At 36.7% G+C, this 26,665-nt stretch overlaps 1 protein-coding gene across 1 annotated transcript; it reads right to left on the bottom strand.

Annotated features, from left to right (window-relative positions):
• Positions 1–907: 907 nt before the first annotated feature.
• TMEM161B (transmembrane protein 161B) lies at positions 908–21,904 on the bottom strand. Its single transcript, XM_008948410.1, has 11 exons — positions 21,831–21,904; positions 16,503–16,583; positions 15,501–15,598; positions 13,865–14,021; positions 11,338–11,489; positions 10,729–10,789; positions 8,964–9,104; positions 5,605–5,718; positions 4,300–4,474; positions 2,053–2,149; positions 908–1,185 (listed from the first exon to the last, which is right to left on the bottom strand). The coding sequence occupies exons 1-11, from the start codon at positions 21,902–21,904 to the stop codon at positions 908–910; spliced, it is 1,428 nt and encodes a 475-aa protein (XP_008946658.1).
• Positions 21,905–26,665: the final 4,761 nt, after the last annotated feature.

Below are 26,665 nucleotides of genomic sequence, written 5' to 3'. Positions count from 1 at the left end.
TATATAATATATATTTATACGCACATTACACAGATACATACACTCTCAGCAGGATCAAGCTACTTTGTTTTGAAATGTTTGATTGGTGTCACTAGTCATCTATTATTTTGTGAATTCAACTGAATTTATCACCTGAAAAGGAGAAATTTAAAAGATCCAAATGGAATCTGTGGATCAGTATTAGCACCAATACAGACGGCCATTACTTCAAAATGACTGCAGGGACAGAAATAATATATTTTTTTATAACTCTCCTCTCTTACTGCACAAGAATTCCTGCAAAATATTTAGGCAGCAATGCCTGTCAGGTTCATGTATCTACTCTTGTTAAATTTTATACAACTTTCCTTACTGTAATATACAGCATTTCTTTAGTCCTGTTGGATTTTCATTTTTCATGGAGAAAAGTGATTGATAGCTATCCAACAGAATTATTTTTTTAATATCCCCTCTCTCCTTCTATTGTATGGCTCAGTTTCAAGATTTAATCGATAGGCAGCCACCATCACTATAACCAGTACCCTTTCAACATAGTTCAGTCACTGACTGTTGATGCTTAAAACACAAAGTTTTGAGGTTGGCTTGCTGTTTATGGAAACGAAGATACTCAGAGGCCATATCTTTTCAGCACGCTCACCACCACCACCTGTCACACAACAACATCTGTCAGTCCCAATACTATAATTCAATTAGTTACCTACCATTTGGGTAACAAAAATAACAAACCCAGTTGCAGTTTTAAACATCGTAAGAATATTCACCCTGAGAACACAGAGGAAGTGTTTAAAAAAAATTCTGATATGTTTTCTCTTCCTATATAGTTTGCTTCTTTTCTCTTCATTTCCTTTAGGGTACCTGGGTTTGTATCTAGTATTTGACCTCTCATTTGCTTTGTCAGTTGACCTGTTCATGCCACAGTCAGGTACTGGTGGTAGAAAAGCCCAAAAAGGCTTGTAGAAAAGAGGCAAGCAGCAATCCACCAGGTGAGGAAAGACAGGAGTCCCCGGAACAGGAGCGGAGTGAAGATATTCTTCAGGCTTCCCAAAGCCATTGTTATTTGCACTACAGTTACTTTCATCTTTCCATCAGCAGGTGGAGACTCAGAATGAACTGAACTAGGAAGCAGACTGTTTTCTACTGGAGTGTCAGAATTCAGTTCCGGGTAGATGCCCCAAGAGTAATTACCTGTTGAAAAGAAATGAGTAACAGATTTTTGTAGAATTCAAGTTCTGTTATTTCTATTACTCTGTAGATCATTTTAAATATATTTTCCCCCCTTAAAAAAAAAAAAAACACCACTGAAATTTTTATAAGTTAGTAAATACTAATTGTATTCATCTGCATGGCTTCCTGATCATACTAGTAAGCTCTCAGGGCAGGATTAATTTTACTTTTTGACATCCTAATGTCTACTGTGATACAGCTGCCTCGGGACCCCTGTCAGTGCTGGGTATGATTCTTCTCACCAATCACAGATGTCTAATCCAGCATGGGATGAATCACATCCTAATAAAGCCCATCTATTTCTGTTGACATTTTGCAAAAAGAATGCCACGACTGCATGGCAGGTTGTGAAAGACAATCCTCACAATAAAGACAAGAAACCCCTAACAGTAGAGTAACATCACATCTCCCAATAAAGAAATGAACCCTACACCTCACAACTTCCATTCAAAAAGCCTACTTAGGATTGAAAAGCTGCAAAAACATTCCTTTTATAGATGTTCACAAGGTTAAATCATCAACAGTGCATGCAGGTCCCTTTGAAAGTATTTTTTAAAAGAAATATTTCAACAGAAGTAAACTGCTTAATTGGTTGTATTACACAATTTCTCAGAAATAAGTCAAGGAAATCAGCATAATTGAAAGATGTCAAAAGCAGCAACAGAAGAGGACTGCTTAAAAGCTGCATATCAGTATGTCTTAAATTGCAAGGAACTACAGTGTATTTCTATGCTGAAAGTACCCATACATTCTCACTTTCTTCAGTAAGATGGAAAAAAAAGCCCTGTGTGGAACAGAACGCATTTTTGTTGACCCATTTTTGCCTACCTAGTGTTTTCATGAGCAGAGTTGTGTGTAGGAGCATCACCAATGGTGCAACATACTGCAGTGCAATCACACAAAGATAATAGAATACCCGAGCCACCTGGGAAAACAAGAGTACTTCATCAGTTCTGCCTGATCAAAGCAAACCTTTATGAACATGTCTAGGAACAACAAGCTATTTATTAAAAAAAACCCAGTACTTAATGCATTAAAGCTGGTTTAAAAGTCTTCTAGCACATCGTGGCATGTGACATTCTGTCTTCAAAGACCTAATGAAACTATTCCTGCAATAAACTCCAGTTTCAGGACATGTATAAATCTGAGAGGAAGTGCTGATAGGACATAATTAAAAGCACCAGTTACGTTAAAACAAACAACTCATTTTATTTCTGCCAACTGCACATCATCATTCGAAGACTCATATTTCAATATAAGTACGTTTCATTTTTGAAGTCCCCAATGATTTACAAACTAAATCCCATTTCAGAAATGATCTAGTAGTCACAGTTGCAAAGCTTCATAAAAAGTAAATGAAAGTTTTGTTAATATTGCAGTCCATTTTCGAAAGGAGATACTTCTAAGATTTCAGACTGTGAAATGGCAGTATTTTTAAAACAATTACAAGTTGTTATTGTATTAGTTATTATTTTCAACAGTCTTTATTTCAGGGATACATCATGGTTCATTGAAATCCACTCAAATTTATCCCTTTCTGCTCCCAATCTGTTCCATCTTTCCCAAGATTTTTACATTACATATTTTGTACAAGCTATTGACCTAGAATACTAGACCAAATAAAAAAGGAAAAAAAGTCATAAAATCAATAGCAAGCAAGCAATGAAACAAAACTAACTGGATTTTAGAAAAGAATACAGGGTGGCAAACAAAACGAAGGCAGATATGACATTTTTAGAAATACCTCTAAAACATCAAAAGGGTTTTGTGATAAGCAAGCATCAGAAAACTACCATGAGAAGAAAAAGACATGGACGGATGAAAAAGCATGAAAAAAAAATACTGTAAGATGACTTTGGAATATGATAAAAAGAACACATTAAAAAGTAATGATCACTGTAGGATGAGAGGTAGGAGAGACCATACTGGCAGAAGTTCCAGAAGAAGATAAAGAACACATGGCTAGTAAAACATGACAGGACTTCAAGTAGTGGCTACAGCCTTCTCATATAGAAAATCTGAAGAAACTGGATAAATAGATTTAGGCAACACCAGATAGAGAAGACATTGTTTTATGGATAGGACGCAAGCTCCCAGAACTAAAATTATGCATTCACAGCAATCCTACCCAGCTGCCACTACCTGTATCTACTGACCTTTTTTTTTTTGTAGCAAATTGCTAGCCACATTTGTGAATAACTCCTGCAGAGCCCACTTACGGCGTTCAGCAAATTACTAGTGAATAGCCCACTTAGGGCTCATGATACTCAGTGAAGCCATGGACAAAATCCTAAGCAATAGTGACAGTCCTAAGAGAGGAATCTTTGTCTTATGGCACTCTTCCAATACTCCCCCTGCAACACATCCCAGCTCAGCAGTCATCAGACAGCACCATCATGCAGCAGCAGAAATACAATTTTTTTGTAGGCAACATGCCAACACCATTCTACAACAAGCTTATGTATTTCTGCCTCTTCAGTTTGTTGATGGTGTGATTTATTACTTTTCTTAAAAAAAAAAAAAATTCAAAGAAATTTTCCCTTTGCCACAGTAACAAGATGGGCAGTCAGTTTTGTAACTAGACTAGTGCATTTGAGAGTGGTATGACAGAATTAAATGTCTTAATTCACGCCAAAATGTAACCACCATATCTTAAATTTTGCCTCAATTTAAAAATCATGGTTGGGATTAGGTAACAGTATTTTACCCACCTGTCTAAATTGAACTTTTTTTCCTTTTGCTGTGGCTACAGAGGATGATTCCCACTGTGCATTCCCCAAGATTTATTAATGCTTAGCAGAAAACATGCCATATTTGTAATATTTGTAAAGAACAATTCATTAAGGGATCTTTTATATGAACTCCCAAGTAACTTGAGATAAGCCTTCTGCATAACATGGATGACACATCTCTGCATGTTCTGGTTTGCAGAATTTCTCTGTAATTGTGCTATTTTTATAGGAGAGACAGTTTAGAAAGCTTCATTCAGATTTCAGCTCTGGTATCACAGAAGACAAACTGGGAAAATACCATTTGTACAGAGAGAGTATTCCAAATAGGTAACCCCATACTTACCATTTTCTGTAAATCAACCACACTTATTCTGCCAGCTTCTTTCTTCATCTGATCCACACTTTTCTGGGCTAAATTCAGATAGGCCTGTAAATGGTGACGCATCATAGCCAACCGTAAAGCACACAACAGGATTATAATCCACAATCTCACAGTGTCAAATGTATCTTCTGACATTCTGTGGATAAAGGAAAAAAAAAAAGGGTAATGCTGTTTTCCAAAGGTCACCTGCTGCGACAGAGTTATTTGTATCATCTGTAAAGAAATCCTGAAGCATACTGTCAAAAAACTTCACACAAGCTACAGTTCATGTACAAGTAATATTCACTTTTGCCCTCTGCTTCTCTTCACTGCTGCTTCTCATTTGCTCTATTACAGCATTAGATCTAAATTAGTATCTGTTTGTCTGTAAACAAGAACAGCTCTTAAATGCTTAAATTCTGAGTCATGAAGACAGGAGATTAAAAAACAAGCTTGCTCAGATAATTTCAGGTTTGAAGACACAGCTCTAGATAGCAAATGTGTACTTCAGTGGGTTAGATATCCTGTTATAGCACAGCCCTCATTTTAAGATAAACTTCAGAAGAAAATGGAAGCACAAAATATGTGTATTTGCAGCAGTTTATGTAATAGTTCAGTGGTCACAGCATCACCTTAGAAGCGTATCTTAGACCTAAAAAGCAATAAGTGTCAGCCAATCACATCTGTTTCAGGTCTATTTGAATACTACTGTTCTTAATTATCTACACTAATAGTGACAATGACAGTCACCTATGCTATTTATACATTATTTATTTTGGATATTACTCTTCCTGAAAATTGTTTCCCTTTTTACATTCCAAATATTTTAGCTATCCATTTACATATGCACTTCACCTACACATAGAGATCTTAAGGCAAATCACTTAGGTCAGTTCTCATGCCAATGTATCACGACTCTCTTCAGTGAAATCACTCCTCTCCTACCCCAATTTATAAGATACAAGGTTCCAGAAGGTGGCAGTGAGGTAGTATTCCACCTCCAGGAAGAACAATCCATCACTGCCAAGGAGAAAACAGAAGACAGCAACGATAGCAGCTTTCTGGGAATGACCACCTTGACATTCAACACTCTGCCAATAATTCTCATTCTTCCAAAATAACAGCCGCTCTTCACAGTTCAGCTGCAACTTCCACAATACCTTTGATGGCAGATGCTATTAAACTTGAAGTCTTTCACAGTTCTATGACTTTCACAGTAATAGGCACCACTTAAACTTATGATTTTGCCCTCAGTACCCCAGAAAGAATTTTTAAAGGGAATCTTACAAAGGGACGCTCTCTTTTCCCAAAGGTGGGTTCATAATGTAGTCCTTAGTGATTGGTTTTGCCCACAGTAGAACCATAAATAAAGGTGCCAAGAAGTTTATATGTAGCAGTGTTCTGAAAGAAGGGGAAAAAAAAAAAAAAGGAGGGAAAGTTATTAAATACAAACAATTACCATACTGTTGAAACTAGGGGTACAGATTCAAGAGTACAAATCTATATTTTAGAATAGTTGGAAGAAAAGTAAATAAGGGAAATACTTTGCTATTTTATAGGTATGGCTTTTCAACAAAACAGTAATATTACATAGGGAAATCACACTGGTTGTGATGCTCTTAGAATATCTGAAAACTTGATTCACTCCAAATAATCTAAACAAAGGAGCTACCTGCATGATGTCACAGGACAGTGAAAGACAGTTGTTGTACACTTCATACAATGACCTAACCCCAAACAGCACTAGTTTACTGCAGTTTTAATCTAGAGAGTCAGCATCTCAGGTAACTATGGGAAATATGCTGCTATATTAAAAGCATACTCAGATTAATTTCCATTATCTATACAGACCAGAGAAAACAGTTCTCAGAGCTCATGTATCCCAGTTCAAATGAATTTCCTACTCAGGAACCTTGATTAAATGGAACTTGGTATGTACTCTTAATTAAAGATACTTGGACCCAAATAAAAACCCAAAACAAGAACACACAAAGCCAGCACAGCTATTCCATTTTAAAACCCCTGTATGAAACTGCACAGTTAATGCAGAAGTAGAACTCTTTTGCAATCTTTGAGTATAAAACTGCAGAACGTTAAAAGAGGAGATAGCATTCTGGAGTTTTTACTGAATTTTATACTTCTTATTTTCTGAACCCCACATCCCTATCATTTTTCATTACTAAAGTGAAAGGAAAACAGCTGAAGACTTCAGTGCTGTAGACCTGGTAGTTTTGCTAGTGCAGTGCTTCCTCACTAACAGAATCAGCTTCTCTATATGTCCATCTCCAACCAGAGTGCTTCTACACCACAGAAAGAAAATGAAGTAATCAAAAGTTACTCCTAAGAACACAACACCTTACTGATTTCAAACCACTGGTTTCAGATGGAGAAAAGCACTGGCAGTTACTCGGTGTTGCTGGGGAACACGACAGCACAAAAGAACAGTCCAAGGCATTTCAGTAACTTGTAAAGAGTTTTATATGAGCTTCTACCTATTTAAGACATCCTACTAAGTTAATGGAGTGGAATGTGCCAAAGGGTGCCAAGAATCCCCTTCTGTTTGAGTACAGGGAGAAAGGCTGAAAGACTCTTGGAGCAGGCTCTGGAAAATGAGAGAATGTGTACGAAAACGATACAAATCAACTAAGAAAACTCAAAAAAAAACCTCCAAAATGTATGCATACTAGTCTTAAAGAATAAAAAAAGTATCAAACCAGCTATCAAAACCAAAAGGGACACCAAATTATTTTCATTCTGTTATTAAAAAAAAAAAAACAAACAAAAAAAAACACAACAAAAGAAACAACACACAAAAACTTACTCCTTACATTCATAAAATAATCACATTAACTACTTTGAACACATTAGTGAAGTGGTAATCATTACCTTTTTCTTTTTTTTTTCCACCTCTTCCCCTTAGTCACTGTTCTCCAGTGTTTTCTTCTGTGGATTGTTTTTTTTTTTTAATTATTATTTTTCAGTGCACTTGGAGGCTGGCAGGGTTTTTTGGGCAGCTTTGGGGATTTGAGGACAGTTTATTTTCAGGGTTTTTTTTTTGTTGGTTAGTTTGTACACCAGATGTCTGACTGCAGAGAAAACCATTCTTTTCCTTCACCCAAGTTAGAGAGCTTTGTATCAGTGACCCATCAACCCCATTTACTAGTCCCTTTAGTCACTATCAAAGAACTGCAAACAGTCAATAATGATGTACTCAGATGAAAACACATCACTAAGGGGAAATACTGATCTCTTCAGGCCAGTCAGAACCTATCACTTAACAATGATTCTTTGTTTATAATTGCATTACCCAATTACATTGATAGCTGACTATGTTTCAATCCACTTAATGTAATTTTTATATTGTTCCACTTGGGTAGTCAAAGTATTGGCAGATATTTGAAAATAATTTGCTTGGTGTTGCACAGTTATCATCAGCAATTAGTTCAAATGTCCTCTAAGCATTAAGTTAGAGAAGACTTATTTTTCATAACCCCATTCTAGTGGATGTTAACGATCCATTTAGCTCTTGATTAATGAAGTTTGGTTTCAAAGAGTTTGTACTTCCACCTAGGATCTCAAGTCCACAAATCAAGGAAGATATTGAAAAATTAGAGGATGCTTACAGAAAAGGCCCAAAAGATTCTAAAATATTAAGAACTATAAAAATTAAAAGCTAAGTTTTCTGTTTGTTTTTTTTTTTTTATCTAAACAAGAGATCAGGAAGTGACTCAGCCACTGTCTATGCATAGACAGAAACTTAGCAGCAGATACAAGCCAACAGCTTACAGCCATACCTGTATGCATTCAACTAAAATGAGTGAAAGGATAGAAGAGAGCACATGGTTATAAATTTACCAAGAATGAAGGACCCACTGCAAACAGATTAATTTTTAAACTGGGCATTTTTGGGTGAAAAGAAAAAAATGCAGTCTGAGCATAAATAATTTTCCTATCAGAAAATATAATGGTTTTCTTAGGAAAGTGACCAGACTAAACAATCATAATACAATGGCCTAAACTGCAGAATCTGTCATTAATACATATTAAATATCAAAGTTCAAGAGCTATGAATGACATTTGGAGTTTTTTCCCCAACCAGAAAACACTGAAGATAAATAAGTAGGAAAAAACATTTTACTACCAAATTCAAGGATAGCTGAAAATGAAAATACTCCTTTAAACCAATCTTAACATCTGACCCTTATTAAACATCCTGGGTCATCTTTTCTTTGTTTCTTACCCTAATTTTATTGAAGGCATGATGCCCACCTGGAGGTGGGAGTAGAAAAAAAAAAGAAGTCTGTGGTTGCACCTTTACCTCCTGAAAATGATCTTAACTTCCAAAAAGATACAAAGGGGAAAAGGAAGCAGTAAGCAGAAACATTCATGGTGGAGCTCTTGCAGGAGGGAAAGAAAGCTCCTTTAACTGGACTCTTAATTACAAGGCAAAGAATATAACAGACTGGCAGAGCACAGGTTGAGCAGAAAGAGGCAGGTGGCGATTCTGCTCCAGATACAAAAAGCAGGCAGCAGCAGAAGTCTTAATCACTACCTTCTTGTTGGAATAGTTTGCTTTATTTATTTTCAGACATTAAAGACCGAATAGCATATATCTTCTAAGACTATGTGCATATATTTTCTCTTACTGTGTTATTTTTTCTGTTGCTAAATTCAGAGCATCCAGATGCATTTGAGCCAGTCGCAAGCCAGGGAATGTCAAAAAAGCACCAATAAGTGAACACAGAACAGCCAGGAACAATTTGAAGGTTAGTTTAGACACAGGACCCCTAAAAGAAAAGAAAGGAAATAAGCATTTTCTTGGGGAGGAAGTTGAGGGAGGGGGGTATCAGAGACTACTTTCAACTCAACAGTATCTAACATTTAATAATAAAAGCAAACAGTATTCTATAGTTTTATTCTGGAATACCAGCATTATTACATATCAATTAGGAGTTAAAAAAAGTCACCTATTTATGTCCTAGAAAAACAGAAAAACTAAACTGTTGCCTATAAAGTGGTAAGTCTGTTAGTAGAGAAGAACAAAAGAAGAGTAAATTCATATTGTAATTAACAACAAATTATGTAATACAAATAGCTAACTGGATGAATATAATGATTATGTTCTTAAAAGAGGAAGAGATGAATCATAAGTTTAACTGGTCAAAGGCAAAATGGATATTTAAGTTATACTACTTACACTCTACCTTTACTCATTAAACACATCACACTTATTACTTCACTTTTTCACAGATTTAAAATACATGTGGCCAATTAACATGTCTCTTCCAAGTGATTAATATAGTTTCATTTAATGAACTACAGAGTATATAGAGAAAAAAATATCCAGGATCAATAGAATTAAAAAAAAAAAAGGATTACACAAAATCCACAAGGGACATTAACTAATACAGATTAAAGAGGAACAAAACCAAAACTAGTGATCCATGTGAATTTCAAATTCTTTCTCAATCTACATCATGTAAACTACCAAGAGACACCATCATCAACTCAATTGCTCCTGTGAACAGCCAAAGCACTGCAAAAGTTCAAAAATAAACACTTAACATGAAAATTAATACAGAGTTAGTAAACTTGCAATAGCCTAGGAAAAACAAGAGTGCAGAAAGGCTACAAAACACATGGGACTCCCATGAAGAGCTTCCCATGAGTTTATTCATAAATGACAATAATCTAGTCTGAACTTCTGTTCCACAAAAAGATTCCATAGCTTCAGCAAGATATTTGAGAACTATCAAGAAATTCAAAGACACCCCATAAACGCATTTTAAAGCATATGTACAGAGAAAAAAATCAAAACATATATCCATTTTATAACATACAAAGGCTGTCTACAACAGCAGTTGTATATTTCTACAGTGTCACAAGCTATGGCATGTTCCTTCCACAGCCCACACAAAACTTGGATGTCCTGTAGCAAGCAGATGTTTTTGCATCTTGGAAAACGCTATCACAGCCTGAAAACTGGAGTGAGTGCCAGAATTTCCTCTTAATGCCAATTTTATCACAACTTCCACCCGTAGCTTTTGCACACTTATCCTCTTGCATACTACAAGAATGGCAAAAAAATACCTATTACCTGTTTTAAACAGCCCTTGCAAAGCTGCAGGGAATTAGGATGAAAAATGTTTATAGCTTTGAACTGTGTTTTACGGACTGCAACCACAATGCCAGGGCAGAAACTATCCCCAAATTAAAAAAAAACACAAATGCAACTTAATTTTCTTGTGAGTACTAATGAGTTCTTTTCATTACCCCCCACTTCACATTATTATAGGGACTATTAGCGTGTACAAGAGCCAGACAGGCAAGACAAATGCTTGCTAAGAATATCCAAGTGGTTCAGTTACAAGTGCACACATAAAACAGACAAATGTATTTCCAGAAACTTACTGGGATTCCAGACCCTGCTTTTCAAGAAACCGCATAGCACTCTCTGAGAAATTCGAGAATCCTGCGGAGACACATCATTTATATGTATTTTATTACAGTAGAAATGCAGAATCCCTTTTTTGAAGTAAAACGCTAGGCAAAAGGTCATCTTTTAAAAAAAAAAATATTCACATGTCTAGCATAGCTCATTCATGTGCTAATTAATATTCAATAATGCAATAAAACTTGTTTGTTAACAACTCTGGCATTTGTATGCCTTAGGAACAGGAATAAAATTACTTTTTTTTAAAAGCATAGGTGTTTCTTTTTTTTCCCTAAGTAAAGGAGCTTCACTTTACTGTAAAACACAAAGTGGGTTCAATGTAAAACTGGAAGGCAAATGTGATTAACAAAAACAACCCGGGCAAAGACTGCACTGTTTAAAAAGAAGGACCAAAAATATATGGGATATCCTTCAGATTCTGCATTCCAAAGCAAAATTTCTTAGAAGTAGATGACATACAGAGTTAACATTTTAACACAGATATTCTCAAAAACACCTCAAAGACTGGAAATAATTTTTTCAGGTCATACAATCACTAGGGCAGTTGCAAACAATAAAGAAATTACCTGATTCCAGTCCAAACTCCAGATAGTTTTCTGTCACAATGAGAATTGCCATTGCTTTCACAAAGAAGAAAAAACCAAAAGTGACACAGACTGATCTTTCACCTCCATCCTCTACTTTGAAATAATGGGTAGTCAACGAAAACAGTACCTTACTACACAAGAAAAAGGTCAAGGAAAATTAAGTTTGTAAAATAACTATATTTAAGAACTATAAAGCTGTATTTTGGTCATCTACACTAGGGCTGTTTTGTGATGTGCAATTTTTTTTTAAAAAAGTAATGTGTTCAGGCAATTTCAGGTTAAAAATACAAAATATTGTAAAGTGTAATAATCACATAATGGGTAGCCAGAAATACACGACTCTGGAGTATATTTTTTGTTTAGGCTTACTTATAGTCAATTGCAGCAGTATTCACTATCAACCTGTGAGAATTAAACCACAGTTAAACATAAGATTATCAAAGTTACATCAAACAAAAAATAAGAAAACTGTATCTTCAGTGCAAAACTGATGGAATCCCTCAAGAATTTTCTCTCTAAAGCATACTGTCTATTACCAAGACAACACATGGCTAGATAAAAAAAAAGCTAAAGCATCCAATTAACTGCTCACAGCTTGTTAAATAAAATGTAGCTTTTATCATATGATCTTTCACTTTTAATACTACTCTATGTGATCTTACCTCCCCCTTTCATTCATGTAGTAAAGCTATTGAGAAAATACAAGCTACTGTGCTCCTAACACACAGGGAATACTAGATTTTGTTCCTATCTCCTCCAGGTTCAAACGTGCAACTAGATCTCAGGGGTCTCAGCCGGATTAGGATGAAACTGCAAAAGCTGTTTTAGGCTCAATTAATGTTAAAAAAGATGCTGACAAACAATAAAAACCGACTCTAACAGGTACTTGCATGTTTACACTACTGAAGCAGAAAGCTTGCACTGCAGGCAAGCATCACTTTTTTGCATTTGGTTTTGCCCTGAATTGATGACCAAATAAACGCAGCAATTCGGATTGTATTTAAATACTACTGTAAGGAAGAATTATTGCAGTGGGTTTTCCTACAGTGTGACTCAAAATTCACCTAGAGCTGCAATCACTGTAGAATTGTTTAAGTTGGCTACACCCAAGATCTGAAAGATAAAGCAAATGGGGCATTGCCACCAATAAATTTAAGAGTGCCTTGCGGCTTTGGTATTTGAAGCTCGTTTTTCCATTAGTTCTATTAATCTCCCCCTCATTCTCAAAAGGGGAGTCAAAGGTGTTCACTTTCATTTCTGATTTCCTAAGCAGTAGACACTTCTCTTTCTCTCTCTCCAAAGATTAAACTAGAATTCCTAACTCCTTCCAAACATTTAAAACAAAGGCTGTGCAGTAACAGCCATATATTAGCTCTAATATAGCTATACTGTCAGTTTTTATTCATTAAATGAAAAACTCTGGATAACATTTACATTTCAGACAACTTAGAAAAAGAATTCCTGGCTTTTTCATAAAGGCAGCACACATTGTTAATGATAATTGTTAAAGGATTAAGCATATCCAGAACTGTAAGCCAAATATAACCACGCATTAAAGTTGAAGGGGTTTACATAACACCACCAGCTATTCCTAACATTAAAAGCAAAAAAAAAAAAACCAACCAAACACCAAAAACACACACAACACAGTACAAATCTCTGCTGAAGAACACGTAATTATACAGAAGAATCAATTTTGAATATCCAAGTGCTATAGCAACCCTAACTTAGCACTTTATCTGGCTGAAGCAGCAGAGGAGTTGCAGAAACTCATTTTCTAACTCACCTTTCCATAACCTGCACGCCTGCAGGCCCTTACTCAATCTTACTGATTTATCAACTATCACATCTTTAAAAGGTAACTTTCCTCCCTAACAGGTATGTTTGGGTTGGTATGTGGAAAGCATTTAATTACCATGCAAGAAGCCACGTCTGATATTGCCTTCTGCAGTAACAGAATGAAGCAGCAGTTATGATTGTTATGGTGTGATATTGCCCATTTCTGTAAATTCTCCACTTCTACTTCCCTCAGTTTGAGAGAGGGGTTCAGATTTTCACAGAGCTCTGTAAATGTACCACCTTAGCTCCTGTAACTGTCTACACATTTTATTTTCTGTAAATCTCCTAGGAGTGTCATGACTGTATTATAAAAGTATGAATTCATGGAAGTGTCTCTGCAATAAGTCAGTATTTCATCACTTTAGTATTTTGTCAGGAAGTATCAGATTAAACACACTGAAAACAACAAGTGTGCAGTAAATTGCAAACTTCTCCAATAGTTGTAAATATATCCTGGACAGAAATGTTGTTTCTGATGGGCAAGCTAGGCACAACCATATTAGTTTACAACCACTACATAACTACAGATAAGCAGGAACATACATGCATTTTTCCCATAAATATTTGTGTATCCTGCCAATCAACAATACGAAGCTTTACATGAACCGAAGAACGATGTGAAGTATTTGGATCAGATCAAGTGGTTTAAGAAAACAGAAAAGGATACACTGCAAAAGCCAGGACCAGCAGACACCACACCACGCTGATATTCATTTCTTGTGAGGGCTTCACAATGCTGTAATAGGCTTCTGTCACCACATACACAACTGTAGCTGCTACAGTGAAATCCACCAGCCACTGATACTCTGGGAAATAATGCAGTGCTGAAAAAATACAAATTTGCAAATGTTAGAAGGTGTGAAATTTTAAGGCAGTTACTGACAAATACAGAATGGAATGACAATTTTCCATTAACTGATGTCTAGGTAGACCCAGATCATCCAATAAAGAGCAACAACAGAAAAGAAACCCAAACCACTATGTTCGTTTTCCACTCAACATCCTGAACGTCAATCTTCACTTTTATTATTCAATACACTAATTTATAGTGGCTACAATATTTCACTATTTTATCATCTCCTCTTTTATACATTAAGCATCTTAAATTCAGAAAGTATACTTAAATTACAAGAGAAAATGGTTCTCCAGTTGACTTTAGCTGCAATTCCAGGTTAAGAGTCTTTTTCACTCTGGTAAAAGATTAAAAGCTCATTGAGAATCATTTAAAATACTAGAAATAATTACTTCCTTGTTCTCTTTAAAAGAAGATACTGATGGTTTATGCTTCCAGATTTTGTTAGTATCTCCTGCAAAGCTATAAAACACATAAAACTGGCCAAACTCAGGCACTTCCAAGTCATATACTCATTATGAAATGGCTACCTGGTTAGGTTGAACAGAAATTTCTACATCTATCTCTTCAAAGACAGTTAAACCCTACACTGTACCATTTTCTGTACTCAGGAAGACAGTTAAATAAAATTGAAATTAATGAATTGAAATTTGTAATGTTTTCCTTATTTATGTGTCAGCTACAAAAAAACCTGCATTTCTATTAGAAGCATTTCTATACTGCCTCTTGATAATTTAAGCTGTGCAATCTCCTGCATAGGACTGTGCTTCCTTTCCTTCTATATTTATGCACAGAACACATTAACATAAATTGTATTTAGGAAAAAAAATATGTAACACACATACATACCCATATGTGAGTTTTCTGTAAGAGAATAACTGGTTAAGATTAAGGAATCAAAAATTACCATTTCAAAAAACCAGCAACTTCCAAAACTCTTAGTGCTGCTTATTTCTGTATTGTCACTTTTTTTTTCTAAGCCATTTACCTCAGTGTTTCAGATGCCTGGTTGAAAGGTTTGGGTCTTAATGCTACAGCACATTTCCTATTTCAGATGAGCAGAAAGTGGATGTTTCGACATCTGCCAATTGTCATTTTCTTGTAAAAAGCTGCAAGCTCTATTTCAAATTGACTATGATGTGATCCTTTTTGTGTTGTCTCATACTGCTGTGGATGCCTGATACAACAATAGATGTGCTTTATGCTGAATTTCACCTGCTCATCCTTTCCCCTAACACTGCCATTAAGATGTCACCCATGAAACAAACACAGGAGACTCAGCCCTAATTCTTGCTTTCTAATTTATTATCAGTTGTACTCTTATTCATTCATTGTCTATTAAAAAAAAAAAAAAAAGATATTCCAGCAGTCACTTCAAATAAACACTTACTAGGAAGAATCAGGGTATATTTGAAATTATGTATTATCATCTGCATTCACTAGTTCTTACCTATAGTGTCCCTTTCAGTCACAGGTTTTGTTTCCAGATGAAGATCTATGTCTTTTGGAATGGTTAGAGGTTTGTTTTCAATATGACCATTATATTTTCTGCAAATTAAATAAATAGACAATACACACACGGATGTGACAAGCTTTTTCAATATATAATGGCACTTGAAATTTAGATAACAATGCAGACCACTTGTTGTTTGCCGAATGCAAGCATCTTTTATCTAGGTAGCTAAAAGCATCAAGTTCAAATCCTGAGCAGCAACCAGGTATGTCAACAACTCCCAGCTTTATCTTGCAAGGCTCTGACATACTACTATGGTGTGGGTTTAAATGGCTTCTATATGCTGCACCCTGACTACGTATCAGGGCAAGATCTGGTGGCCAGTATTTACTTCAGCTCACTGGGAGCTACAGGGTCTTCTAGTGAGTTCCCACAGTCTCCAAAGGTTAGTGATACAAACACAGCTACAGAGCAGAACATATCCACCCTGCCATACAGGTACCGTGCCGAAACTCAAAGCTACACTGAGACTTTTTATTTGAGGTCTAGAAGAGGATGCTGAAAGACAGGAGTGTTAAATTCTCTGGATTGAAAATAACTAATTAAGACAGGTTTGGCAGTGTTAATTTATTGAATGTTCACTGGAAATAACAAGCAGTAAACTATGCTGGAGGATATTTCACCCAAATGAACATATTCACTAAAAAAAAAAAAAAATAAATAAAAATCCTTGCCACCAAATCAGCAATTTCACAGACCTGTGTTGTGGACTGGAAATCATCCAGTTCTGCACAATTTGGCCATGTTCAACTCTCTGTTAAAAGAACACAGTTCGGTACAGAGCTGTGACAATTAATGCAAGCAGGGCAGTCATATGCAACTAGCAGTTTTTAACTGATGCAAAGATAAAAGTTGTCTGGCAAAGTTATTAAATAGATAATGCTAAAAAAAAAAAAAAAAAGAGAGAAAAAAGGAAAATAGCTTAAAACACACATTTACCTATCTTTTTTGCTCTTCCCTCTTTGTTTCCCTGCAAGGATCCGTAGTTGTTCTTCAGTAGGATGCTGATACCACCGTAAACTAAAGGAAAAGAAAATCTCAAGTAAACAATATCAGCATTTGCAATTTAGAGTGGTTTTCCTTAACAAAAAACCCAAACAATTAAAACTTATATAGCAGCACAGATCTATATGCTTATGAAGACACTGGTCATTTGCAACACCTAGCAAAATGCCGTTGGGTGCAAGCACCAACTTTGCCCAAACTGAACAACCTCACCTAAACTTCAGTTCTCTTCAGCATATGAGATGCTTAAGCACAATTAGAAAGCTTCACCAATTCGTCATTCCAGTGAAAGACCTTCACTTGTCAAAACACCAAATTTTCCAGGTTACTCAGCAAACAAGGTTGTATCGATATTTAAAGTTCTAGAATAATTATACCAATACAATTACCCATCAGAACCACACTCTAAATAATTTTATAAAATATAATTAAGCCTCTCAAAACAAATAGTGCTTTTCCAGAATCCATAATAGCTATTATCAAATAACCATTACCAGTCTTCCTTCTTAGGCAGAGCAGATCGTAACAAAAACGTTCCTTTCCTAAATACCTCCTTGGTAATATCTTCAACTGCTACTAGAAACAGTGCTATTAAAAAACCCACTAATTTATATGTGGCTGAGCTGCAAGTTATTCCACTTTCACAAGTTAATGCACCATCTGTTGCTCATTCATTTAAAAGACAAGTAGTGGCTAGGAAAATCTGAAGAGGAAAAACAGAGCTGGTTAAGTCTCCAAGATGGTACATTTTACCTTAATCTCTAAGCATGTCAAGAGCCTTAGCAGCTGAAACAAGGCTTTTTCCACATTCAGCAAGGGGGGCATGGTGTACAGATGAAGAAGGATGGCACTCTGATCATTGTTCTCAAAGGCTGAGGCAAAGGAGCCCATTTAGTAATGGGAACAGACTTGGGAAATTTATGTGAAAGTATTTTTCTGAAGTAGAATGCAAATAATTGGTGATATGGGTTAACACAGGGCAGTAATTAGAGATGATAATGGCATCCACAGCCATCAGTAGTTCTCACATTAAGAAAACCTCAAGCAAATTGGCAAAGTAGAGACTGCATCTCATCCAATTTCAAAAAGACAGCAGGCAAATTTGGAAAATAAACATGAAACCCAAATAACCTCAAGCCTCTGGGTAACAACTGGTTCCCAGCTCTGTTCTGGAAAGGCTCCTTGGCCCAAGTGGAAGTCTGGTCCACCTTTCTTTATATTTGCAGAGTATGGCCTTTCACATAAGTACACAGAATTTTGTCATTCTTCATGGAACATTGTCTACTCAACAGAGGGAAGTCCACTCCTACAAGACTTGTGCTGAAACCAGAAACAGTTCCAAATAAAGCAGCCACAAGAAGCAATATTGTACATCTTCAACCTTCCCTGTGATGGCACAGACACCTCCTGTGTGCTCACATGTGCTGCAACTGACACTGGATAGAGGCTAAGAGAAAAAGCACAATATTTATGAAATATATCTGTCACTGAGCATATCCTGCCTGGCAGATCTTACACAGGAGACACAGCCCCTCTGTCCTGACACTGTCCTTGACATTGCACTAAACCTGGCTGAGGAAATCAGGAATGAAGAAAAATGGTGCAACAAAAATACAACACGATTCAGGAAAAGCTCTGAATCTCAGCACTTTAATTGCTGGTGTAATAAAGCATTAAACAAGCAGCTGCACAGAGCTCACAGACATCATCTTAAAATAACTGAAAAACTGAAATAATGGATCATTACAAGTTCAAGACAGCAATATTAAAAAGAATACAATCTGGTTAGTAGTGGGATTCCACAAGCCTGTGTTAGCAGGTACTGCTAAAGAATCAAGCTGATGTTGGAATTCCCTCAAGAGGAAAGAGCTTCAGTACCAGCCAAAAATACAGCACAGACATCCAAAACATCACTACAAATCTCTTGAAGGAATTTACTGCCAGGTCAAAACTTGAAAACAGCAAACACTACAGACTCTGCATGAACAAGGAGTTTTGGAACCATAAATGGGGGCTGAATTTTTGTCTTTTTTTCTTGGTTTTTTTTTTTTTTTTTTGAGGCATCAGAAAGAATGAAACTTATTTAATTATTTTTACCATGTGTGGTCGCTGCTGAAAAATTTGCTGTTTGCAAACTTTGCTGCAGAAGGCTTTGTAAAGACTGAGAATCACACAGAAACCAGGGCATCTACCTTCTGCTCCAAGAAGACAAACTACATTAGAGATACTAACTTCTTCCTATCTTCCACACGACCTAGAGAAAGTAGGGGAACAGAGGGAAATAGTCTTCTGCTTTGGGGGAAAGCAGAGAAATACTCATCTGCTTTGTCATTCGCCATTTCACCTGAACTTGGCATACTGAGAGTACCACAAGTAGTTCTGTAAAGATGAAAATCACCTTTGCTGGAAGCTGATTTTTCACAGTCTTTCCTGCACAGATAGAGGAATAGTACCTAACGGAGAACAGACAAAATTCTTGTTCTGTGTAACATCCTAACACAAATCAAACACTTAAAACACAATTTGCTCTTAATTACAGTACAGAATTACACTGCAAGTGGTTCATAATTACAATTAATAAGACACAGAAGTCTGTGGATCTTTTCATTGATAAACTCTACACATCTTGCATTTAAAATCTCAAAAACAAGAGATCTGAATAAACAGTGTCATAAAGGTAGAGCTAAAAAAAGAATTAGTATCTACTTTAGCATATATATGTTTGAAACTGAGATGCTTCCACAGATTACTCCATAGGTTTGACATATCCAAGTTAGTCTAAATAGCAACAGCAGCACAGATATGCCCCAGTTAATCTGAATGAAGGTCATTAACGAATGCACAACAAAACATCCATTTTCTCCTGTCTTCCTGAAGTGGCCTGAAAATAGAACGTAGCTGAGCAACTTAAAAGCAGGATTTTGGTAGAGAATGTTTTCTTAGTTAAAAAAGCAAAGGCCCATGCAGACACTTATGCTGCCAAACTCATTGACTTCAATAAATATGAATATTAAAATTCTGTCCAAGCTCTGGAAATAGCATTGATTGAAAAAGTTTGTATTTCTTTACAAATGTAAGTAAATAGTTTTTCAACAGTCACTGATAGCTGTTCATTCTGTAAATGAATAATTCTATATCTTATCTTTTATTTCACTTTTTGAAGCGTCTGTACTTCCTTTTAACAGACTTTGAATGTACACAGAGAAGCATCTTGAAACCAGTGGGTCACTTAAGAGTTTCTGGCTTGCCTGGTACTGTGATAATTCTCCCTCTCATTTAGCAAGGGCTATCTGTAGACACATCAGGCTGTCTTGCTTAGGAAAGCCTCCAAACCCTCTGGAAGAAAGACACTTAAGCCAAGTAACTTAAAAAGCAGTTTGGGGAACCAAGGACTGGTTGAAGTATACTGACAAGGAAAGGAGGAGTAGGCTGCAGCTTTTCCTAGAAAAGCCAGACTGCTTAGGAGTGTTCCTGCCTGTGCCTGTGCACTGAATTGTGTGTAAAACCTTCCACCACCCCACTCACAGAGGTCTGTTGAAAACATCAAGGAAAGACAGCACTAAGGAAAATGGGTTAACATAACAGATAGATTGTTAGCCAAACTAAGAAGAGAGCTGTTTTTCTTTCTGCCATTAAAATTCAGACTCCTGTCGCAGTGAAGCTTCTGACATGTTTGTATTTCTGGAACACAGAATTATTTCAAGCTCTTTACATAATTCTTGTATTCAGGAGGTTATTCGCGATGACTGAAATCACAATGCACTAAAACAGTTACCAGAAAAATAGAAGAATACTGAAAAGCAACAATAAGATTTTTCAAGGCTACTAACATGAAAGGCAATAATAAGACTCCCCTTGACTTCAGTGGGAGCACAATTCTATAAGCATAAGTGCAGAAATCCTGCTTTATGTATTTATCAATCTGCAGGTGTGCAAAGATAAAAGGAGAAAAGGATTATGAAAAATATTTGAACAGCAAACCTCTCCCTATCATTGGCACAAAGTATGCATTATAACAAGCACACAAAGTGAAAACTTGACAAGAATGAAGAACACAGGCATAATGTGGAGTAATTCTTTACAAAGAGCAGTTAGGTATTTAAAGTTTGATATAAAAATGTCAATAAATCATTAAATAGAAAAAAAAAAAGCAGAAAACATCATTTGATAATTGTTGATAAAAACATCATGTTAGCAACACACTTTAAAAATAAGTGGTATGAAAATTCCTATTCATTAATGTAATATTCTTTTAGAGCACAAAAAAGGTGATCAATACCCCACAGATCTGGTCAACAATGAAACTTCAGAAAACAGTTAAAGAGTATAATTCCTGTTCACATTATTCACCTGACAAATACTGTTTTCCATCATACCTAACCAGTGATATCTATCACACATCTAAACAACACTGAGAATAATTTTGCATTAGCAACTCTTTGGGTGATGAAATGAGGAAAATTAAAAAGTTACTAATTCAGAGATAAAGAGTTAAAAAAGGCAATGGAAAAATTTATGAGACTTGATAATATTCCTGTGGAGCACATTATTATTCAAGGATATTCCTTCAGAAATCAGGGAGTAGATGTTGGTTATTCTCAAAATTTTCACAATTACAAATGACCACACACTACCTTCTAATCATACAAAGTGTTTTTCTTCCCAAATGGAAAAACAGTGTCTATGATTCTATCAATATTTAAGATACTGATTTATATTCCAAACAGCTGCTGGTTTTCATTGTTATTATAGATACAGTCACACAGGGAATGCTCCCCTTGCAACTCATTATGTCTGTTTGATCTATTGTTATGAGGAAGTAGTATATTCAAATTCATACTAATCCTGTCCTATGAAGCATTAAAAAGCCCCAGAATTTTTAACAAATACCTAAGCACTCTTTATATGCCAAGCTAATCAGCACGTGGATTATCAGGAACATTGAGGTAGTGTAGAGAAAAAAAGTCCTTCCATTCTTCAGTTTAGCTTTTTAATATCAAAGTATGTAGAGCTTGTGCCTTTAACAATGTAAGAGCAGGATAACAGAGAACTTTGTGACAGGTACAATTAAGAGCAGCAACACTGTCTTCATACCTGGAGCCTGGAAGTCAAGTAACATAATACAATAGTAGTAAATTTAAGAACAGCAGCTTAATTATTTTCAAGAAAATGACCTAAATTACTGTTTTGTACTGTTACTGCTCTGATGCATAATTGCATCACCATATTCACACACAGTACAGCACCTGTTTCTTATCTTACCTGCCATTACAGAGAAGCCAACGAGCAAGAGAATAGTGAGGTATGACCTTCTGTATGACACTTGCCATTACCATGGTAACCACCAGCTGTACACCTATCACACCCTGTAGAGAAATAAATTAATAACAGGTCAACATGTGGTTCAGAAAAGTGCTGAAGTATCTTTGAAAAAAGTTTAAAAGTGAAAAACACCTTGTATAGAAGGGGTAACATTTTTTTAGTCCTTTCTAAACAAGGGGGGATCAATTCAAAAATTCCAGCCTTAGTATTTGTGGTCTTCTCAGTTCTGACACAATTTAACAGCTAAGACTACACAAACCCACTGGAACTGACAGTAATTTACATTTGTGCAACTTCAGCCTCTGATGAGCACAGAGCACTCCCTCCTGATGAACTCCTGGCACAGGTAGGGAAGGGAGGGCAGGGCACACAGGGACCAGCACAGTTTCACTTCCATGTCCAGCTCTTGGCCAGGCTCTGGCACTTCAGCAGTCACCAGCAATCTTATTCCCAGTCACTCAGCAAGATTTAATTCTAACTACTGTTTGCTGCCGTTTCGTTTTTTAAATAAAACAACTTTAAAATTCTAAAGCTAAATAACCATGAGTGAGATGTTGCACAGTATTACTTTCATCCTGCATATGAAATTCTATCAATTATCATGACATTAAAAAACAGCTTGAGACATGTACACCATACTTCCTCTACTGACATGCCAGATTTTCATGTTTATAACATCACAAATAACAGTAAAAAGTATCAAACACATTTGTAAGGGAAATCTACAAAAACACGCACGCAAAAAGACCAAGAATTAACCAAGTAAGCTACTTCCACTCTTTCAAACTGTTTTTCAGAACACTTTTTAATGAAAAGGAATACAGGCACTTTTTCTGTCCGCACCCAAAATGCAATATATAAGTGCTGGTATAGAAAAGTTCATATTCTATTGCATTCTTAGATATCAACTTCTGGATATTGCTAGCTACCAACAGTATTTTGAAGATAAGGTATTGCCCTCTACAGCTGTAGAATTTGGGAATTACAATTCACTAGCTTTGTAGTAATACAGGATGCCATATAGAAGGTCAGAAGGCAAAACTATTTCTACATATGGAAGCAGTATGCAATTAGCCATTGGCAAAGAAAACACAGATTAGCTCACACACTTGAGAAAAATTTTCTCCAAAATTCCCCAAAGGATTCATCCCTCAAGAACACCTCTCTAGCAGCACAGTATGCAGCACTACCAGTGTTCAAATGCATCCTCTCCCACCTAGCAGACCTGCTGTCTTGGAGGAAACCTCACCACGTATTATTTTACCAGTAGTTTTTCTCAATATAAAGGTAATCTGGAAAAGGAAAGAACAATTCTCACAGAATGGTGAAGCAGCTGAAATTGGAAGGAGCCTCTGGCCATCACCTCAGTCCAACCTCCCCTGCTAATTACAGAATCAACTAGAGCAGGCTGCTCACAGCCTTGTGTTCAGGCAGGTTTTTAAAGTCTCCAAGGACAGAGACTCCACAACCTCTCTGGGCAACCTGTGTCAGTGTATGACCATCTCACTTTAAATAGTTTTGTTCTTTCTTATGTTTAAATGGAATATTCTGTATTGTGCCCATTGCCTCTTGCTCTTTCACTGGGTACTACTGGGAAGACTCTTGCTCCACCTTCTTTATTCCTTTCAGTCAGCTATTTATACCCATGGATAAGATGCCTCCTGAATCTTCTCTAGGCTCAACAGTCCCAGCTCTCTCACTCTCACAGGACAGATGGCCCAGTCTCCTCACCACCTCTGTGGCCCTGTGCTGGACTCTCTCCAGTAAGCCCATGTCTCTTGTACTGTGGAACTCAAAACCAGCTGCAGCACTCCAGTGTATCACCAGTGCAGAGCAGTTTTCAAGTCCTTGTTTTCAAGGACTCCTCTCCACATCACCCTGAATCCTTTGCTTACCAACCCAGTCCATCACTTCTTCCTCTCCATTTTTGAGTCACAGAATCATAGGATGGCTTAGGTTGAAAGGGACACTGGAGATTCACAGAATGTTAGGGGTTGGAAGCGACCTCAAAAGACCATCTACTCCAACCTCCCTGCCATGGGCAGGGATACCTATACACTATACACTAAACTAGGTTGCTCAAGGCCTCAGCCTGGCCTTGAACACCTCCAAGGAGGGGCATCCACAACCTCTCTGGGTAATCTATTCCAGAGTCTCACTGCCCCTGTACTGAAGAACTTCTTCCTAAGATCCAGTCTAAACCTTCTCTCCTTCAATGTAAAACCATTTCCCCTTGTCCTGTCAAGGACATCACGTCCTTCCTCTCTCAGTCCTAGTTTAAGGCTCTTCGTAGTAGTTTGGCCAACCTGTTGACAAGGACGTATCTGCCACACTTGGTCAGGTGGATGCTGTCCCTTTCTTGCAGTCCTCAAACCACAGAGAGGGTCCTATGGTCATTCAAGCCAAGTCACTGCCATCAACACTTGCTATACAACCATCTACTAACCTAGAGCATCCACCACTCTTCATCAACCATCCCCCTCCTCACCAGCAGGATCTTCCTCACTCTTGAATACTGCACTAAGGAAAGTTCTTCTCTTTTCTCCTTTCAAAACTTGTTTTTCATTTAAGTAAATCACAAATTGTCTTAATACTGCAGATTAAATGTTGCAAGTGATGTCCAGTGTCATCTTTAATAAAACTCAGTTGAGAGAGAACAGCATAATCTACCTGTAAGTATTTGCAAACATTTTTCAGCATGTTACCACACACCTCACAGCAACGTCTCAAATATCATTTAGAAGTACTTATGATTTTTTTATAATTAGAAATAATATCTCTGGGGTGCTTTTTTTCAGATATCATTCAGGTTCCTTGTTACCCAGGCCTCTCTCTGCCTCCTCCCTCCCTGAAATTTCTGCTGCTCATCTACATCAATTCTTTGAGGTACCTCAAAAACCAAGACTTTCCTTTTTCTAATGCACCATGTTACCAAGACAAGGGTCCCAGATCAGGACTGAAAGCTGCAGGATGTGTAATTTTCAACACACTACCTTTATTAAGGATTCTTTGCGTCTTCGAGTCCTATGCATAAAATTCCTAAAACCAACTCCCTAGCTAAGGGGAAGTGTATTTAAAATGAAAGGAAGTGCTATTAAAACAAGCTGCCAGCAGAAAATATTTGACATATTTAACAAATTGCTCAGGAAGTACATGTTCTGTATCTGTTCACGAAACAAAGGATGCATTTTAAAATCAAATGAACAGAACCACGTCCATCCAAGGTGAGGGAGAAACCACTGTCCCTCCATCTAGCCTGCCTGGTTACAGAGCCATAGCCTCAGAATTCACTATCTCAGCATCAGGTTATATTAATATTTCTCTAGAATAATGTTTTTATCAAGACAATTGCATAATCGAGTGCCAGTGTGGCTCTTCAATTAGTCCCAGGGCTTCCTGTTTGTAAGGCAAAGAAATTTCCTTTTCAGCTCAAGACTACAAGAGGGGAAATTATGCAAATCAAGGCAGTTATTTTTCATACAGGGTAGCAAATGCACCTACAGAAACCCTTTTCCTTACTTAAGTGAAAGCTGTAGGTTGTAACTGAACACATTAGAATCATTACATCTTAAGCCACTGAATGTGTCTTTGCATCTTCCCCAACCCCCTTCAGTGGAACTTCACCAAACTCTCTCCCATAAAGGTTACCTCTGAATAATAGCAACAGAAATACCTATAAAAATATTTTGGCTTACAACTGAAAGCAACCTAGCTAATTTTAAACCATTAAAGCAAAATAAATTTAAAAAAACAAACAACAAAGTTATCTCTAACCTTAATTTTAAATCTGACTTCATGGTGAAAATAACCATTTGGTATTTTTCTATACTTCAAGCAATTAAAAAAATGGATATACACACTCAAGTGATCAGAGCATTTTTCTCTTTGATTCCTGAAGGTTAGTAATCAACCACAGGCAATACATTAACGGAGTGAAGCTGTCACACAAAATTAAAAAATTCCACTGCATTAATTTTCCTGTAATCAGCCAAGAACACATGGCACAGACACACAGTAGGTGATAATGCCTGCTCAAAATAACATGCTGTGTGCAAAGCACATTTTGGCAACTCTACTCTTTTGCCTGTACATGGCTACATGCTACTTCTGTGTTTATTAATACAGTCTGAAAAAATCTACAGCATCCTGGAATTATCTTATATTAAAGTATTAGAACACGTTATTTCTCCAAAATCAAAAACCACAAAATATGGGTTTCTTCCAATTCAGGCTCTGCCTAGATCAAGTCTCCCACATACTTTTAAGTCTTCCCATTACCACTAATACCAGTCTAAATTCAAAACCACTCATTTCAGGAGCGTGAATAAAAACTAGGTACTGGTTCCCACCAGTATCTTATATCATCCACTTACCATACACTAAAGAGGACACAGAGTTTGCAAATTAGTCAGAAATCCACAATTTAAATAATAAATGCAGCCCTGCTTAATAGAGTATAGTACATGTTAAGGAGAGAAGATTCTCAAGGGCAAAGTCCACAGTCACACGGAAGTTCTGAGGGCCTCTGGTGAACAAAACCTGGCACCCAACAATTGATGTGACCTGTGATAAAATGAGCACACAACTATTAACAGGCGTGACTCAAAAGCATTATTCACCTCTTAGAGATGAGGAACTGCTGCACTGATTAAATAACTGTCTGCAGTTACAGGACAGTTTGTGGAAAATGACAGTATTTGAATCCACTCCATAAGAACCTCAGCACCCTCAGTTTCCACATACATCCACAGCCCTAGCGTGCTCCAGCTTCACAG

Source organism: Merops nubicus, unplaced genomic scaffold (genome assembly GCF_000691845.1).
Source record: "Merops nubicus isolate BGI_N331 unplaced genomic scaffold, ASM69184v1 scaffold45549, whole genome shotgun sequence".
Classification (NCBI taxonomy): Eukaryota; Metazoa; Chordata; class Aves; order Coraciiformes; family Meropidae; genus Merops; species Merops nubicus.
This window is presented reverse-complemented; position numbering and strand designations above follow the sequence as displayed.

Coding starts and splice junctions, on each gene's coding strand:
- TMEM161B (XM_008948410.1), bottom strand. CDS start 21,904: ATGGTAATGGCAAGTGTCATACAGAAGGTCATACCTCACTATTCTCTT. Junction 11,490..13,864: donor CTGGTCCTGGCTTTTGCAGT/GTATCCTTTTCT, acceptor TTTCTTGTGTAG/TAAGGTACTGTTTTCGTTGA. Junction 10,790..11,337: donor GGAGTTTGGACTGGAATCAG/GTAATTTCTTTA, acceptor GTGTCTCCGCAG/GATTCTCGAATTTCTCAGAG.